Source organism: Larus michahellis, chromosome 7 (assembly GCF_964199755.1).
Source record: "Larus michahellis chromosome 7, bLarMic1.1, whole genome shotgun sequence".
Classification (NCBI taxonomy): domain Eukaryota; kingdom Metazoa; phylum Chordata; class Aves; order Charadriiformes; family Laridae; genus Larus; species Larus michahellis.
Window position 1 is genome coordinate 50,319,654 of NC_133902.1, and position 15,929 is coordinate 50,335,582.

Genomic DNA, 15,929 nt, shown 5'->3' on the forward strand with positions numbered 1-15,929 from the left:
GGGAGACACGGCGGGTCTGCGTGGAGCCGGACGCGCACCCTCCCAGCACCCACACCCACGGGTGGGCGGCCGTCCCGCGGGTGCCCCTTTGTCAGCCAAAAATCCAACAGCCGGGGAAGGGCAAGGCTTTGCCGCCATGAAGCACCCTGCACCCACTCGAGGTGGGGAACGTCTTCGGGGGGCCGTTCCCAACGCCGACCCCCGGCACCCTGCCCGGGCAGGGAGACCCCCCCCCGCCCCGCTCCCTCTCGCCAGAGCCCCGGCCCCGGGCGGCGAAAATATCCCCGACTCTTCCCCGGGCTGCACGGCTCCCAGAGCGGAGACAGAAGCAGGGCGAGACGTAGGTAGAGAGAGACGGAGGAAATTGGAAACATATTTAAAAATGTAAATGGGGTTCGAGCCAGCCCGACACCCTGCGAGGGGGGGAAGGAGGCGCACGCCGGGACCAGCCCGGTGGAGCGGAGCCGGGTGCGGACCCCGACCCTGCCACAAACTTTCAGCCCCTTTTGGTAACGTCTTTAGCGAGGGGACAGGAGTATCTGCCCCGCAGTGGGGTAAACCAGCGCTCAGAAACATCCACTGTAACTTAAACCAGATTGTCAGGAGGCAGACAGGGCTGGAGCAAGGCGCTCGGACTGCTCGCCTGTCGAGAGGATGTCGCTGCCCTTCTCGGATGTATTCCTCCCCCGGCCGGAGAGCCAGAAACAGCTCCGGGAGCCGGGACGTTTTTAAGGCAGCCGATCCAGGTGACTTGTGCTGCTCGCAGAGAGGTAGGGTGGGCTGCAGAGGTGGGTGGGAGGCGGGAGGGGGCTTGGGAAGCAGATGGAAAGGGGTTTGCAGCCAGGCCACTGGAAAGAAGCGAGCTCTTCTCTCTCCTTTCTTCTCTCCTTTCTTTCCTTGTTTCCTTCTCTCTTTTTTCTTTTCTCTTTTCTTTTCTTTTCTTTTTCTTTTCTTTTCTTTTCTTTTCTTTTCTTTTCTTTTCTTTTCTTTTCTTTTCTTTTCTTTTCTTTTCTTTTCTTTTCTTTTCTTTTCTTTTCTTTTCTTTTCTTTTCTTTTCTTTTCTTTTCTTTTCTTTTCTTTTCTTTTTTCTTTTCTTTTCTTTTCTTTTCTTTTCTTTTCTTTTCTTTTCTTTTCTTTTCTTTTCTTTTCTTTTCTTTTCTTTTCTTTTCTTTTCTTTTCTTTTCTTTTCTTTTCTTTTCTTTTCTTTTCTTTTCTTTTCTTCTTTCTTCCTGCTTCTTTTTTCTTTTTCTTTCTCATTTTTATTTTCCTGATTTCTATGCTTCTTATCTATTTTTCCTGTCTTTTCTGGTTTTCTGTCCTATTTCTTTTTCCTCTTCTTTTTTCTTTGCCTTTTTCTTTTTTCTTCCCTCATCTTCTTTTTTATTTTCATTTTATTTTTATTTTCCATTTTGTATCTTCTTTTCCTTTTTTTCCCTTTTCCTTTCACTTTCCTTTTTTCTTTTTCTTTTCCTTTTTTCTTTCCCTTTCCTCTTTTCTTTTGCTTTTCATTTTTGTATTTCCTTTTATTTTTTTTCCTTTTATCTCTCCCGTTCTTTTCGTTTCTTTCTTTCTTTCTTTTTTTTTTTCCTTGTAGGAAAAGAAACAAACCAATAATACCACTAAGAATAAGAAAGACAGTTTTCTCTGCCCTCCCCAGAAACTTCTGCAGGGTGTTTTCGCCTCCGTCCCCCTCGGGAAGTGGGGACAGACAATGAAGTAAATAAAACTAAATCTTTCCTGCAGTTCCCTGTGACTTGCGAGCCGGGCTGCCGGGCTGGGGTGGGGGTGGTCCTGGATGGTAATTGATTCATAACTGTACACCAGGACACCAGGGCACAACATCCCCGGCGCCCCGGGAACTTCTCGGGGGAGCGGGGCGGCCGCGCTGCCCGCCCGGGCCGGGGTGCGGGAGCTGCCGCTGCGCCGCCCGCGCCGGGGTCCCCCCACAGCCCGTCCCTCCTCTTCGATAAAAACCTCCCCTTCCTCCCTCCCCGCTCCCCGCGCTTGGAGCGGGAGAGATTTGGAATCCCGGAGATGTAAACCTGTGCCCCGAAAAAAGTTTCGAGCGGGGCTGCTTCCAATACCTATTTACCAACGAATTACACTGCTATTATTGCTTTCAATGAAGACTGAATCCCCAAGCGATAATTGAATTAGTCTATTGAAGAGACTGTCAGGTACAATGACGTGGTATATCCCGCGCATTTCCCAGGGTCTATAGGCTTTGGGGACCCGGAATGTATAGTCTGACCTTACAGCTCATAATAATAATGCTGCACTTGTAGCAGAAATCTATTCGCATTCACTTTTAACAAAACCTCTGGTCAGCCAGTCCCTGTAGGAAGGATGAAATCTATTGTATTAGAACAACTCATTTATGTCCTTCAGCAAAGGCCCCAATGAGATCTGATCTAGACCTAGAAATAGGATTACCACAGCGTATATTAACCACGTTTCTATACTTCCTCCTTCCTATAAGGGCGCCGAGGAAAAAAAAAAATATTGCTAAGGATTTTGTATCCGATTTTAATTTTAATTTCAATTTTAAAACTTCCTCCCTTCGGTGGCCTTCCTCAAAAAGAAGAAAAATAGAAGAAGAAGAAGAAGAAAAAGAAGAAGGAAGAAAAAAAAAAAGACAGCAAATACAACGAAATCGGAGCAATTATTTCCCCGATTTTCGAAGAGGTTGCGGGCGCCGCAGCTGCTGTCGTGCGGCGGGAGCAATGCGGGCGCCCTCCCCGCAGCTCGACGGCGGGCACCGGGGGTCCCAGCACGGTTCCCCGGCCCCGCCGGCCCTCGGATGCTCTCCGCCTCCCGGATTTCATTTTCTCCCTCCCCACGCCAGGATGGGTGAACCCGAGCCCCAGCGCCGAGAGCCGGTGGGAACATCACCCCGCAAGAGACCCCACCGGGGCACTCTCGAGGGGCAGCGAGCGCCGCAGACCGGCCCCGGACACCGGAGCCCTTCCCGGGGAGAGCTGGGTGCGCCGGCCCCGCTGGACGCACCGACGGCTCGGCGGGACCGGGACCCCCCGACGGCAGCGTGAGAGGGGCTCGGCAGGGTCGGGCCCCCCCGACGGGCGCCTCCAAACCCAGCGGCACCCAAAAGCTGCAGAGGGAACTTTTTCCTAAGAAAGGCTTATTTTTTATTTAAGCTTCCGTCCTTAAGACACGGTGTAGACATATTACCCCGATTACTGTAACTATCTGCTAGCCGGCGAGTAATATTTATCTATTTAGATAGGAAGGGTCGCGGTGGAAAAAATATCCAGCCTGGAAATATACATCGTCTTTTCCTTTAACCCCTCCTCATTCATCCAGTCGATCCCCCACCCCCTCCGTACACAAACCTACTCAATTTATAGAGAAGCTTTTAAAATCCAGAACAGTTTCTAGAAGAAGGGAGGACACCGGATGAAATAATCCCCCCCCCCCAGCACACACACACACACACGCACATACACACACACGCACATATACACACACTTCCCGCCCCCCCACCCCCCCTCTCCGCGCGCTCAGGAAGGCAAATTAAATAGTTAAAGGCTTCGATTTCTCTCTCTCTCCCTTTTGTTACCCAATTTTGGAACATTTAAGGATGGGTGTGTGTATTGTATTCAATAATAAAAGCTATAGGGCCGCCAGGACATTTATCATCCTATTACTGTAACAAATCCGGGCTCCCAATACATGAAAGGTAAAATGAATTACCGACGTTAAGCCGTCAATAAAGTCATTTCTGTAAATGGTGTCTCCGAAGGACTGCAGCATTATTCAACTAGCTTTATCAGCAGCTGGGAAATTACGTGAAGAAGCTCGCAGCGTGTAATATGGCCCTGCTTACTTTGATTAAGCGTCTTGCCAGGGAATAGTGACAGTGCTTTTGACCAGGTTTTATTCGCCGTCCTGTGATGAACGCCAAGCTGATCAGGCGGAATGAAGAGTAATTAAAACCTATAAATTATCTTTTGCAGCCCTTCTCAAGGCGTCTCTTGCAGGAGAGATAAGGCAGCGAGCCCCCATTTACAGCTCTGAAAGGGACCGCGGCTCACAAAGGCTACGTGGCTAAATGGGATATTGATAGTGTCCTAATTAGAATTTAATTAAGTACCCACGCTCGCTTTTGGGATAAAGATTTCAATTTTGCTAACTTAAATATAAATAAACCCAATTTCGGTGCGAGTAAATGATATGATATTGTGAATGCAGGGGGGGTTTAACATTCATTTAATTGCGGATGAAGCTCTTGATTCCAGGGCTGATTGTGCTCCGCCAGCTATTATTTTAGGGGATTATTGTGCGGCTGAAGGTAACAATTCGGTAACGTTTCCCCGGTACGGAAAATAACCGAGCGTGCTTCGGAGGTGCTGGCACACACACGGGGAGCTGCTGCCGGGCACCCCCGGAGGTGTCTCCTTCCATTCCCGGTGCCGGTGGCCTCCCGAAAGCCGAGCCGCCGGCCCGGCCGCTTCCCCCGGGCCGCTCCCGCCGAGGGGAGCGCACCCCGCCGCGGCCGGCACCGCAGCTCAGCCCGCAAAGAGAGGCGCAGATATAGACACGTGCAGATAGATATCTATAGGTTTATTTTGAGCACGCACCCATGCATATAGAGGAGATATAGGCGGCGGCACGTGACGCGGCCCGGCCCCGCGGAGCGGCGCGGAGCGGTACACGGGGCCCCGCGGCCTCCCCGCGGCCCGGCCGCTGTTTTGACGGGGGAAAACGAGGGGTTTGGATTAGGTCAGGAGGAGAAAAAACCCGGAACTCCCCTTCCCGCAGCCTTGGGAAAGGGCGGCGGGCTGGAGTGCGGCTCCAGCCCGGAGCAGGTGCCTGCGGCCGGCCGGGCAGCGGCCGTGGCTCCGGGCACCCGCCGGGACCCCCACGTCGTGCAAATCCTGAGGTGTCGTGGAGCCCTTCACCCCCCACCGTGGCCCTTCGTGTGAGCACCGACACTCCCCTCCCACGGAGCAGACCGGGAGCTCCCGGGACGGCGGGGAGAAGGCACCGGCGGCGGGAGAGCCGCCCGCCTTGTGGCGCCGGGCTGCGGCCCCCAGCAGTCCAACAAAATCAAAACTGCAGCCACGCAGTCTTATTTTTTTAATTTTTTTTTTCCCTGTAAATTATTTTTTTTAGAAAGCCGCGGCAGTCCTCAAAAAGTGCCTTTTTCTTCCCACCCTTTACAATCCTTAAATTTTCCCTTCTGGCTCAACACGCGTCCCGAGGTGCTCGCTCTCTGCCGGGGAAAGAAAAGAAAATACCAGGGGGAAAAAAAAAAGGAGAAAAAAAAAAAAAGCAACAAACCGAACCCAAACAAACAAACAGACATCAAAAAGCAGACGAGGAAACACGATACGAATTCAGCTGTGAGCTGGCGGCTGATCTGCTTCATATCCCGAAAAAAAACCCAACAAATAACCCCAATAAAGGAATAAACCAGCCGAGCGGCTGCAGCCCTGAGCCCAGCTCACCCCGCCAGCGGCTCCTGCCTTTATTATTATTTATTTATTTATTCATTATTATTATTTTTTATTCGTCCAAAAAATAAAGTTTTGATGCCGGGCAACCCCCCGGCATCTCCCCCGCCGCGGGGGAAGAGAAAATAATAAGAGAGAGGAAAACGAGCACCCACTGATTTTTATTTTATTTTTTTAAGGGGAGGGTGGGTATTATTGGGGGTCCGGGGGGGGGGGCATAAGGAAAGCGGCCGGTGACCGAACCCCCGCCACCCGCGGCGGCTCACGGGGCGGCTGGAAGAAATTGCTTGCGGGGCTGGTGTGTGTGGGGGGGGGGAGCACACGACACACACAGAGGGACACGCGTGGGGGTGCGGGCGCGGCTCCCCCCCGCCCCGTCGCGCCGCTGCCCGCCCCGTCCCGTCCGCCCCGTCCCGTCCCCACGCGGGTTTTTATGGCGGCGGCCCGGCGGGCGCCCATTGGGCGCGGCGGCGGGGCGTCAGCGGCGGCGGCGGCGCCCCATTGGCCGCCCCCACGTGCGGGGCCGCCTCACGTGCTTCCGGTGCGAGTGAAAAAAGTGTGGCTGAGGGATTTTTTAGGGAGAGTTTGTTGCACGGACCGGAGCTGTCAGAGATTTGGCCTTTTTTTTTTTTTTTTTAATTTATTTTTTTTTTTCAGAAGGAAAAAAAACAAACCAACCCCCACCCCCCCAAAAAAAAGGGAAAAAAAAATATTTAAAAAAATAAATTTACTCCCCGGGCCGTGCAGCACCGGGGCCGGCGGGGACGGGCTCCGGCAGCCCGCGGCGTGGGCAGAGCGCAGCGTGACAGCGGGGCAGCGCGGAGCCGCCGCGCCGGCGGGAGATGGGCAGATTTTGACGGGTTTTCGGGGGGGCGGGTGTTTTGGTGGTTTTTTTGGGTTTTTTTTTTTGGGGGGGGGGGGAGGGAGGCGCGGTGTCGCCGCAGACCTTTTTGGGTTTGGTGGGTTTTTTTTTTTTGGTTCTTCTTTTTTTTTTTTTTTTTGGTGGTGGAAATATAAGCTGATCGGGAGAAGGGGGAAAGAAGCCCTCGAGTGTCTCCCTGGTTTTGGATCCAGCCGTGCGAGGGGGAGAGGAAAAAAATAATATCTCAGCTCCAGCCCAACAAGTGGATTTTATTCTTTTTTTCTTTTTGTCTTTTTTTTTTCCTCTTTTTTTTTTTTTTAAATTTTTCCTCCCCCATTTCCACCCCGCCACCCACCGGCAAAGTGGGGTGGGCGTAAAAGCCGGGGTGGGTGGGGGGGAAAAGAGGCAGCGATCTCCGTGGCGGGGGCTGAGCATGGAAGAGCCGCCGGAGGGGCACGGCCACAGAGACGCGGCGCCCGGCCCGGCGAGCAGCGGCAGCGGCAGCGATGGCGAGAGCCTCCCCGTCTCCCCCAGCCCCGCGCCCGCCTCCCCCGCCGCCCCCTGCCCCCTGCCCCTGCCCCGCCGCCGCCACCCGCCGCCCCCGCCGCCGCCGCCCCACCGCACCACCAACTTTTTCATCGACAACATCCTGAGGCCGGACTTCGGCTGCAAGAAGGAGCCGCCCGCCCCGGCCGGCGGCGGCGGAGGAGGAGGAGGCAGCCGGGAGCGGGACGGAGACCGGGGGCAGAGCTCAGGTAGAGAAAACGTCAACCCGCTGCTGGCCCGGCCGCCCAACCCGCCCTCCCTCCTCTGCCCGGACTCGAACTGCCGTCCCGACGGCTCCGCGCCGCCGCCGCCGCCCGCAGCCGCCGCCGCCGCCAAAGCCAGCCCCGCCGCGGCGGTAGCGGCGGCGGCGGCGTCGGGGGCGGCCAAGCCCCCCGCCGACGGGGGCGAGACTCACCCGGCGAAGTACGGGGAGCACGGCAGCCCCGCCATCCTCCTCATGGGCTCTAATAATGGAGGACCTGTTATAAAGCCCGACTCGCAACAGCCGCTGGTGTGGCCTGCCTGGGTCTACTGCACTAGGTATTCAGACAGACCGTCCTCGGGTAAGGAACCGCGGCGCATCTGGGAGCTGTTAAAATCGTGACAAGGTCGCCCCCCCCCCCCTCCTCCCCTTCCCTTCCCCCCCCACCCCACCCCGTGCTTTGGCTCCCGGCCTGCTGAGGACCTCGCGTAGGGGTGTGTGTGGGGGGTGCCCTGGGTCACCCGGGGCGAGAGGAAACGCGTCCCCCCCCACCCCCCCCCACCCCACCCTACCACCCCCCCTCCTTCCTTCCTCCGATTCTCCCAAATTTGAATGTGACGCCGGGCCCCGATTCGGCCGCGTTTCGATGCGGAGCGACCCCCTTTGCCGTGCCCCCCCCGCCACCCTGCCCTCCCCTCCTTTGCCGCAGCCCCGGGTGTTCCGCAGCGCGGCGGCCGGGGGTGGGAGCGCTGCGAAAAAAAAAAGGAAAAAAAAAATAGGCAGTGGATTCGGCCGTTCCCTCGTTTGGGGGCTTTTTCTCCCTTTCTTTTATTTTTTTTCTGGGTGCTGGTGGCCTTTCGGGGGTGGCGGGGGAGGGGGAAGAGACCTGAGACACATGTTGAGCGGCTACTGGAGGTGCGCGGGGAGTGGTGGTGGTGCGTGTTTTCTCGGAGGGTGAAGAAAAAGGGGTTTTTTATTCGGAAGGTGGCGGAGGGGCTGTTCATGGGGGCCTCGGCAGTGAGGCAGAGCCGGGCAGGCCCTTAGGCCGCGCATTGCCGCGGGAGCCGGTGCTCCCTGCCGCCGTTTGGGGCCCGGCTCTCGAGGCGGGGGGGACGTGCCTCTGCCCGGGGCCGCCCGGGTGAGAGCCGCCTGCTCGGCCCTGCCGGCCCCCGGCCCCGTTCTGCCGCCCCTTTCCACGCTGTTTCCCCTCTCCCAAGCGACCCCGGCAGCCCCTTATTTTATCACCGTTAGTTTCTATTTTTAATTGTAATTTTTTTTTTTTTTGAAAGAAGCGGAGGGCGAGGAGAGAGGGTTCCCCCCGCGACACCCCAGGCCAGCAGCCAGGGATCCGCCGGCGCGGCCCGGGGCCGGGGTGGGTGGGCTGCCCGGTGCCGGCACGGGGCGCGGGGAAGGCGGCGGTGCCCGGCCCCGCTCCGCGCTGCCCGGCCTGGCTGCTCCCCGCTGGCGGTCAACGCGGCGCGATCGGCTCGAGCCATCTCCATCCCCCGTTATTGACACGTCCAGCGACTTGAAACTCAGAAAAGCCACTTTGATTGACTCGGGTGATTGATGGAGTGATAGAGCTGTCAGACGGCGCGGCCCTCGCTCCCGGCCGGCCCGGCCACGGGTGTTTTGCTACCGATTCCCAGGGCCGCCGTGCGCCAGGCGTTTTACACTTGCGCCTTTATTTCTTTTCCTCCCCTTTCTTCGGGCAGAGGATTATTTCTGCACATCCTCCCCGAAGCTCCCTGCTCGCCCCGGCTCGGAGGGGAGAAGGGCGAGGGGAGGCTAGCTGGGCTCGGCCGCTCTCTTTGTTGTGCTCAGAGCTGCCCACCCGGCCCCGGCAGCTTCTCCCGGCTCCGGGGACGAGCGAGCTGCGGCGGTCGGAGGCGCCGGCTCCCCGCTGCAAGGTGCCGGGGCAAAGCCATTCACTCCCCGTGCCCTCCGCCCCTCCGCCGGCCGAGCCCGGCAGCATCCCGCCGGGCCCCATCCTTCTCCCCGCCGAGCCGCGGGGAAAATCCCCCGCTCTGGGGAAGGGCTGCGCCGGGAGAAGAGCATTCGGCCTACTCGGCGGCCGGGAGGCCTCGCCGGCTGCGGCTGCTGCTGGCGGGGGGCTGCGGGCCCGGGGCCGCCCGCCGAGCCCGGCAGCTGTCGGGGGATTTTGCCAGATCCTTTTCTCCAGCGCTGCCTCCCCTCACCGCTCCCCCCCGGGCCGGGCTGACGTGCAGAGGACCGGGGGTAGCCCCCCGACCGGGCGCTGTCCCCCCTGGACGCGCCCCGGTGCCGGGCTTCTTCCCCTGGCGAGCCCTGTGGCACTTCACCTGGCCCCATCCCGGCCTGGGGACGGGGAGGCGGGGTGGATGGGGGGCACCGCTTTCGGAGGGGGTTCATGGAGGGAGCTGCAGGCGGGGCCGGGGGTCACCGGCAAGGATCGGCCGCCGGAGAGCCCGGACGACCCGGGCAGCGGCGGGGCTCCGGGGTGGCGGCGTAGAAAGGCCCCCCGGGGCTGGGCTGGCCTTGCGGAGGGGGCTGTTGCCCCCACAAAAAGAGACCGAGGCAGCCCCCGGGCAGGCTGCTGCTCCCGGCGGCTCGCCGGTGCCGGGCCGCGGGGACCCTCGTCCCCCGCGCTTCCCGGCCGAGCCGCTGCCCACCCCGCAGGTCCCGGCCCAGGGCCGGGCAGCGGGAGCGCGGCTCGTCCCGGCAGGGCGAGCGGAGCGGCGCCCCGACGTGTGTCGGGGCGGGGGGCGAGCGGGACCGAGCCTCTCCCTTCGGCGGGGACAGCTCGGCGGGGGGATGCGGGTGTCGGCTCGGCCCCGGCCTCCCCTCTCCTTGCCCATCCTTCCCTCCGCCGTGCCGGGGTTGAGGTGGGGGGGGGGTGTGTGGGATGGGGGGGGCACACACGGGACCGGCAGAAATTCGCCCGTCGGCCATTTTTCCGGCGGCCGGCGGGGCGGGGGCGGCGGTCGGTCTGTCGGTCGGTCGGCGGCGCGGCCCTGCCCAGCGGCGTGTGTGTGCCCTGCCCGCAGGCCCCCGCACCAGGAAGCTGAAGAAGAAGAAGACGGAGAAGGAGGACAAGCGGCCGCGGACGGCGTTCACGGCCGAGCAGCTGCAGCGGCTGAAGGCGGAGTTCCAGGCGAACCGGTACATCACGGAGCAGCGGCGGCAGAGCCTGGCCCAGGAGCTCAGCCTCAACGAGTCCCAGATCAAGATCTGGTTCCAGAACAAACGGGCCAAGATCAAGAAGGCGACGGGCATCAAGAACGGGCTGGCGCTGCACCTCATGGCCCAGGGACTCTACAACCACTCCACCACCACCGTGCAGGACAAAGAGGAGAGCGAGTGAGGCGGCGCGGCCCCCCCAGCCCTGCGCCGCGGCGCCGGCCCGCCGGCCGGGAGGCGGACAGGTGCTATTTAAAAGCAGATCTATTGTCTATCCATAGTATAAGGACTCCGATTAAGAAAAAAAAAATAAAATATGAACACTTACAAAAAAAAAAAATTATCTCTATATAGCCAAACAGCATATGACCTTGTATATATTTAATTTCAGGTAAGAAATATGTGTAGCGATCTCTATTTGCTGGACAGTTTCTCTCTCCCCTTCTCTCTCTCTCTTCCAGTCTCTTTTGTTCGTTTGTTCGTTTTGTTTGCTTTCCTTTTCATTTTTTTTCTCGATGTCCGTTGCTCTTGTTTTACAGTAAATGTCCGACTTTCCTGATCTTTCGTTTGATCTTATTTTTTTTTGTGTGTGAATTTCTGTCTCTTTTATTTTTTTTTTCCCGAGGAAAAAAAATTAATTCTGATCCACAGACTGCGAGACTGAACCCGCCGCTACAAGCCAAAGATTTTATTATGTTCAGAAATCTGTAGTCTGAAATAAAGTGTAGACTGTGTTCAGGATCCAGGCTGTCTCTAATTCTTTATTTTAGTGTATGGATGTTTGCGTGTATATATATATATACATAAATATAAAAAATAAATATATATATACATACACAATATGCTGCGTATATAGTGCCATTTCGGTGGCGTAATTAGGTTTTGTTTTCGATGGATCAGTGCAGCAATTTTCACAGCGCTCGTTCCCTGTTTAAAACCCTGTCCGAGACCTTCGATATTTTTTTTGTTTCATTTTTATTTTTCTACCCTCTTAAAAAATTAATTCTCTTTGGCTGTTGCCGTCGCGCTTCTCCTCCCGCATTTCCCTTTTTCAACTAGAGATAAAAAAACCCCACCTCGTAATAATGGTAATAATATGTCACCAGCTCCTGCAGGAACAAAATGCCTGAAACCGTCTGGACGTTCAGAGCTCCGGGATGTGTTGAAAAGGGATTTGCCTGACAGCTCCTTGCCTCGCTCCGAGAGGGTCTGCTCCCGTACCGACTGTCCGGCGAGGAGCTCTTCGTCCGGGCCGCGGCGAGGAGGCGACCGGAGCGATCGCCGCTCGGTACCGGGCGCTGCCGCCACCGCTCCCCGCTCCCTGCCCTCCTCTCGCGTTTGCCCGTGTGCGTGGGGAGCGCCGGGTCGCGGAGGGTCGGCGGGACCCCCAGCCGGCCGCCCCCGCTCCGCTTTTCCACCCACCCCGCTTCAGTTCGGCTGCCTCCCGTCCCGGGAGCGGCTCTCTTCGCCGTCGGACCGGGGGCACCGACGGGCCGGGGCCGGGCCGTGCCCGTGGTTTTGTCCTCGGGCCTTCGAGGGCCGCCGTGCCCGGGCCTGGCGCCCACGGGGGCCTTGCGTGGGGCCCCGCGGAGCCGAGGGCGGGCGCTGGGGCTCCTCTCACCGCCGCTCCTGCGGAGACCGGGCGCCGGAGCGGGTGGAGAGCGGCCGGGCCCCCCGACGGGGCCGTCTGTCGGCTTTTCCTCTCCTTTCTCTTTCTTTCTGCTCCTCCGAATCCTTCCCCGACGCCCGCAGCCGGCGGGGCGCAGGGGAGAAGCGGGCAGAGCTGGAGCTGGGGTGAGAACCGAGCCAGGGGAGCTCCTCTCCTGCATCCCCCCCTGCCCCGGCGGATGGGGCAACGCCGAGGCCGTGCCCCGGGGGAACGGGCCCGGGCGGGCCGGGGCGCGGAGGTGGGCGAGCAGCAGCACACCCGGCCGGCACCGCCTGCAGCTCCTGTCAACTCCGCAGCTCCCCCCACCTCCTCGCCCCGTCAGAGGCATTTGGGGGTTTCCGTTTATTCGAGGAGAAGGGGAGCAGAGCGGCAGCGGGAGATGGCCTCTGCCATTTTTATTTGCTTTTTAATTATTTCTGCTTAGCGCTGCAGTTAGCTGTCACCGACCGCGGATGGAAGCGCAGGCCGGGGCTGCCCTGCCCGGCGAGATCCCCCTGCCCTCCGCACCCGCTGCCGGCGAGGCAGGACCCCTCCTCCTCCCCATCCCACCCCTGCTCCGCTCCTCTCTGCAGGCCGAGGAGCCGGGAATACTCGGAGGGTTTAAATAAATGTTGTACAGCGCCATCTAAAGTTCTGCATTTCTTTCTCCCTCTTTTCTTTCCGATGGAATTGAAACATAAACTTAAATCTTCCGCATCGAGGAAAAGAAACCGTCCTTCAAAGTGCGATCCGCACTGCTCGAGGAGGAAAGCGGCCACCCGGCCGGGGGGGCAGCTGCAGCGCTCGGGGGGCACGGTCAAAGCCCTCCCCGACCGCCCTTCACTTGCTGTTATCGGGGGGACGTGGAGAGACTGGGCTCCTCTCCCAGCTCCAGTCTCAACTCAGTTCTCTGGCTCTCTCATATACCCGCCGCCTCGCACTCCCCTGGAGCTGCTCAGGCGAAAAATGTCATTTCTTCTCAAAAACCGGGTAATGACGCACCCCGAGAGCCGGATCCGGCCCTGCCCTGCCGAGGGAACAGGGCACCGACCCTCTTTGATTTCCCCACCCGCGGGACACGGGCGATGCTTTCGGCGCTGGGCCGAGCGGGGCTGCGGGGGCTCCCCGCCTCCCCCCCGCCCCACCGAGAGACCCCAGGCCCCGCTGCCTACCTGCGGCCGGGGACAGGCTCCCGGGCGCGGGGGTCGCCCGCAGGGTGGGGGGCTCCGGAGGAGGACGAAGAGGGGATTCTTCAGCCGCGGGGTGTCCGGCCAAGCTCAGCTGAGCTGGACAAGTCAGGAATAAAGACGACGGGGGAAATATAGGACAGATTAAGGGGAGCCTAAAGAGGATTATTTAAACAAATCAGGCTTTTTAATGTAATTATGCTTTTAGGATTTCTCCGCGAGAGCAGCTGAGCGGGGCATAGGAGGGAACGGGTGCCCGTCCGCCCTCGCTGGCTCCCTCAGTGACCTGGGTCCCCCGTGGGTGCCGGGGACAGATGGCCCCGCGGGGATGCTTTCCGGCCGGCAGTCGGGGGGTGCCTCCCCCCGGGGCTCAGCACCAGCCCCTGGGTGGGCCGCGAGGAGCCGAGAGGTAAGAAGAGCAGGAGCCGCATCGTCCTCCCCGTCAGGGAGGGATCAGGTGTGGGCAAAGCGGCGGGGGGAGGCGGAGGGACACGCAGCGGGGCCCCGGACGGAGAGATGGAGGGGGCGGATGTGACCAGGGAGACCAAGCCCCAGGAGGGGGCACCCACAAGCCCAGGAGGAAAAGCCCTGGAGGAAAAGCGGTATCTCTCCACCCCTCCCTCCCTGCCATCGGAAATTAAGGTCGGCCCCCCCCATACCCCGATTCTCGGAGGGCAGCAGCGCGTTTGTGGGGTGTGAATCTCAGCCAACACCCAACAGACGACCCCCCCACCCCTCTCCGCTAGTGGAAGGACGCACCGACGCCCATTTCTCCCTCCAAAGCACCCGAGACCCCATCACCACGGCTTCCAGGACCCCCGCCCCGGCCCGACGATCCCCCTCCTCCCCGGGCGGGGGCGGCCCGGCGGCCTGCTGCTTTGCATATGCAAATGAGGCGCGGGGGAGGAGGGGAAGGCCACGCGTGGTCCCCCCCGTCGGTCCCCTCGGGCTGGGGCGCATATCCCGCTGCCTCCTGTCACGGAGCTTGTTCCTTTGTGCCGCCTTTCGAGGAATCAAAGCAGACACGGTTGTGACACGTAGCCCGGCGGGTCAGAGGTCAGATTTCACAATCCCAATTACAATGATTTCTAATGATGTTTATCTTGCGGGCTCCGACGGCTGGAAGCTTTACAAGAGGGCTCCGCTCCCCTCCCCTCTGCTCGGAGGGCCCGGGGTGCGGGGGGCCCTCGCCTCGGCTCCAGCCGGGGGGAGTTGTGCTGCCCCCGGGCACCGAGCAGGGGGGGGCTGGGGGTCCTTCCCCGGCCCCGGGCTCCCTCGGCACCCCCCCCGTGGTGCTGGAGGCCACGCCAGAATTAAGCAAGTGAATATCATAGTGTCTTACAGTGAATATTACCAAACACTGCACCTCTCCATCCCCATCGGGTGAGGTCCGAGGCGCTGCTGTTTGTCCGGAGACGATCGCGGCTGGGGGAGGGTGTAGGAACCGGATTTACCCCCCGACCCCCGGGCCGCCCAGCTGCCTCCGAAGCCGCCGGTGGAGTCCCGGGGCGGAGGCGGGGGGGCGGGCCGTCCCGGCGGGGAGCGCGGGGAGCTCACTCCGCGCCGCCGCGCCCCGGGAGGGTCCCGGCAACGGGGGCACGGCCCGGAGCACCCCCTCCCCCCCAACCCCGGAGCTCCGACTTCTTGTCGGTGAAACCGGTTCGATTTAACTTTTATTTTGCCTTACAACAAATAAACGCAGAGCGGCGGTCGGATCAAAACACAACTCAAACGGTTTCCGATTAAATCTAAGAACTTTTGGAAAAAGCTTTGCCGAATGGCGAAGGGATGAAATTTGGAGGAGAAAAAGTTATACGTTTTGAGTTTAAAAAAATATAAATCTGTAACTTTCCCTGTGTTGGGGAGTTGGACATGTAGCGCCCGAGCCCCAGCCTCGGGCTGGCTGTTGACAGCAGCGCGCAAGGTGCATCTTTATGCTCTACATCAAATGCCTTTGAAACAGATTTAAAAGAGTGTATGTAAACTAGGTAATGGAGCTCTTTCTTCCGGTTGAGTAAGTCGGTGAACCAGACTTTGCTGGAAGTAGAAGTCCTTTGCTCTGAGATCTGATCTTTACTGCACCAGGTGAGCAACCCTTACGTTAAAAAGAGCTTGTTTGTTTGTTCTTGGTCACTTTGACAGTTTGGAGATAACGAGGATGCGAATAAAAACTTTGTCAGCTGCGGCGGCGGCAGCAGCGCAGCCGTGGGGGAGGACGGGGCTACCGCTCCGAGCCCGCTGCGGCCCGTGGCGGTGGTGGTGCCGGCGGGGCGGTCGTGGAGGGCTCGGAGGGGCGGACACCGGGCGCAGCCCCGCTCTGCCCCCGGGCTGCGGCCGCGGGGCTGGGCTCGGCTCGGCTCGGGCAGGGGAAGGAGCCGCCGCGCCAGGGCGATGTGGGGGTACAGGCGGGCCGGGGCACATTTCGGTTTTGGTCCCCCACCCCGGTTTTCCCTTTTTCATCCTCCTTTGGGCTGCTTGGAGCCGCCGGGCTTGGAGAACAGCGGGGTCCCACCAGAAGTAAAGGCAGCCCCGAGGCCGGGCGCTGCCGGGGTAGGACGGGGTGCTGCTCCCCTTCATCTGCATCCGAGCACCCCCCAGGCGGGCGGGGAGAGCCCTCCCCGGTCCCCAGCAAAGTCCCAGCGTTTCCCGTGGCCAGGCAGACCCGCCTGCCAGCGGTCACCCGGGTACTGCATCGACCTGGGGGGGACAGGGATAGACGAAGAGGGGGGGCAGGCAGCACCCCGGGGTGCTGGGCTCGGGGCCCCCCTTGGCGTCGGTGGGCCACGGCCGCCTCCCACCCATTTTAGCCGTCAGCTGCCCGGCCCGGGGTCTGTTTGCCCGGGTAGGGTGT

General features: G+C 59.7%; 1 protein-coding gene across 1 annotated transcript; it reads left to right on the forward strand.

Annotated features, from left to right (window-relative positions):
- The first annotated feature begins 6,497 nt into the window (after nt 1-6,497).
- Nucleotides 6,498-10,983, forward strand: EN1 (engrailed homeobox 1). Its single transcript, XM_074594583.1, has 2 exons — nt 6,498-7,445; nt 10,111-10,983. The coding sequence occupies exons 1-2, from the start codon at nt 6,770-6,772 to the stop codon at nt 10,425-10,427; spliced, it is 993 nt and encodes a 330-aa protein (XP_074450684.1). The 5' UTR covers nt 6,498-6,769; the 3' UTR covers nt 10,428-10,983.
- Nucleotides 10,984-15,929: the final 4,946 nt, after the last annotated feature.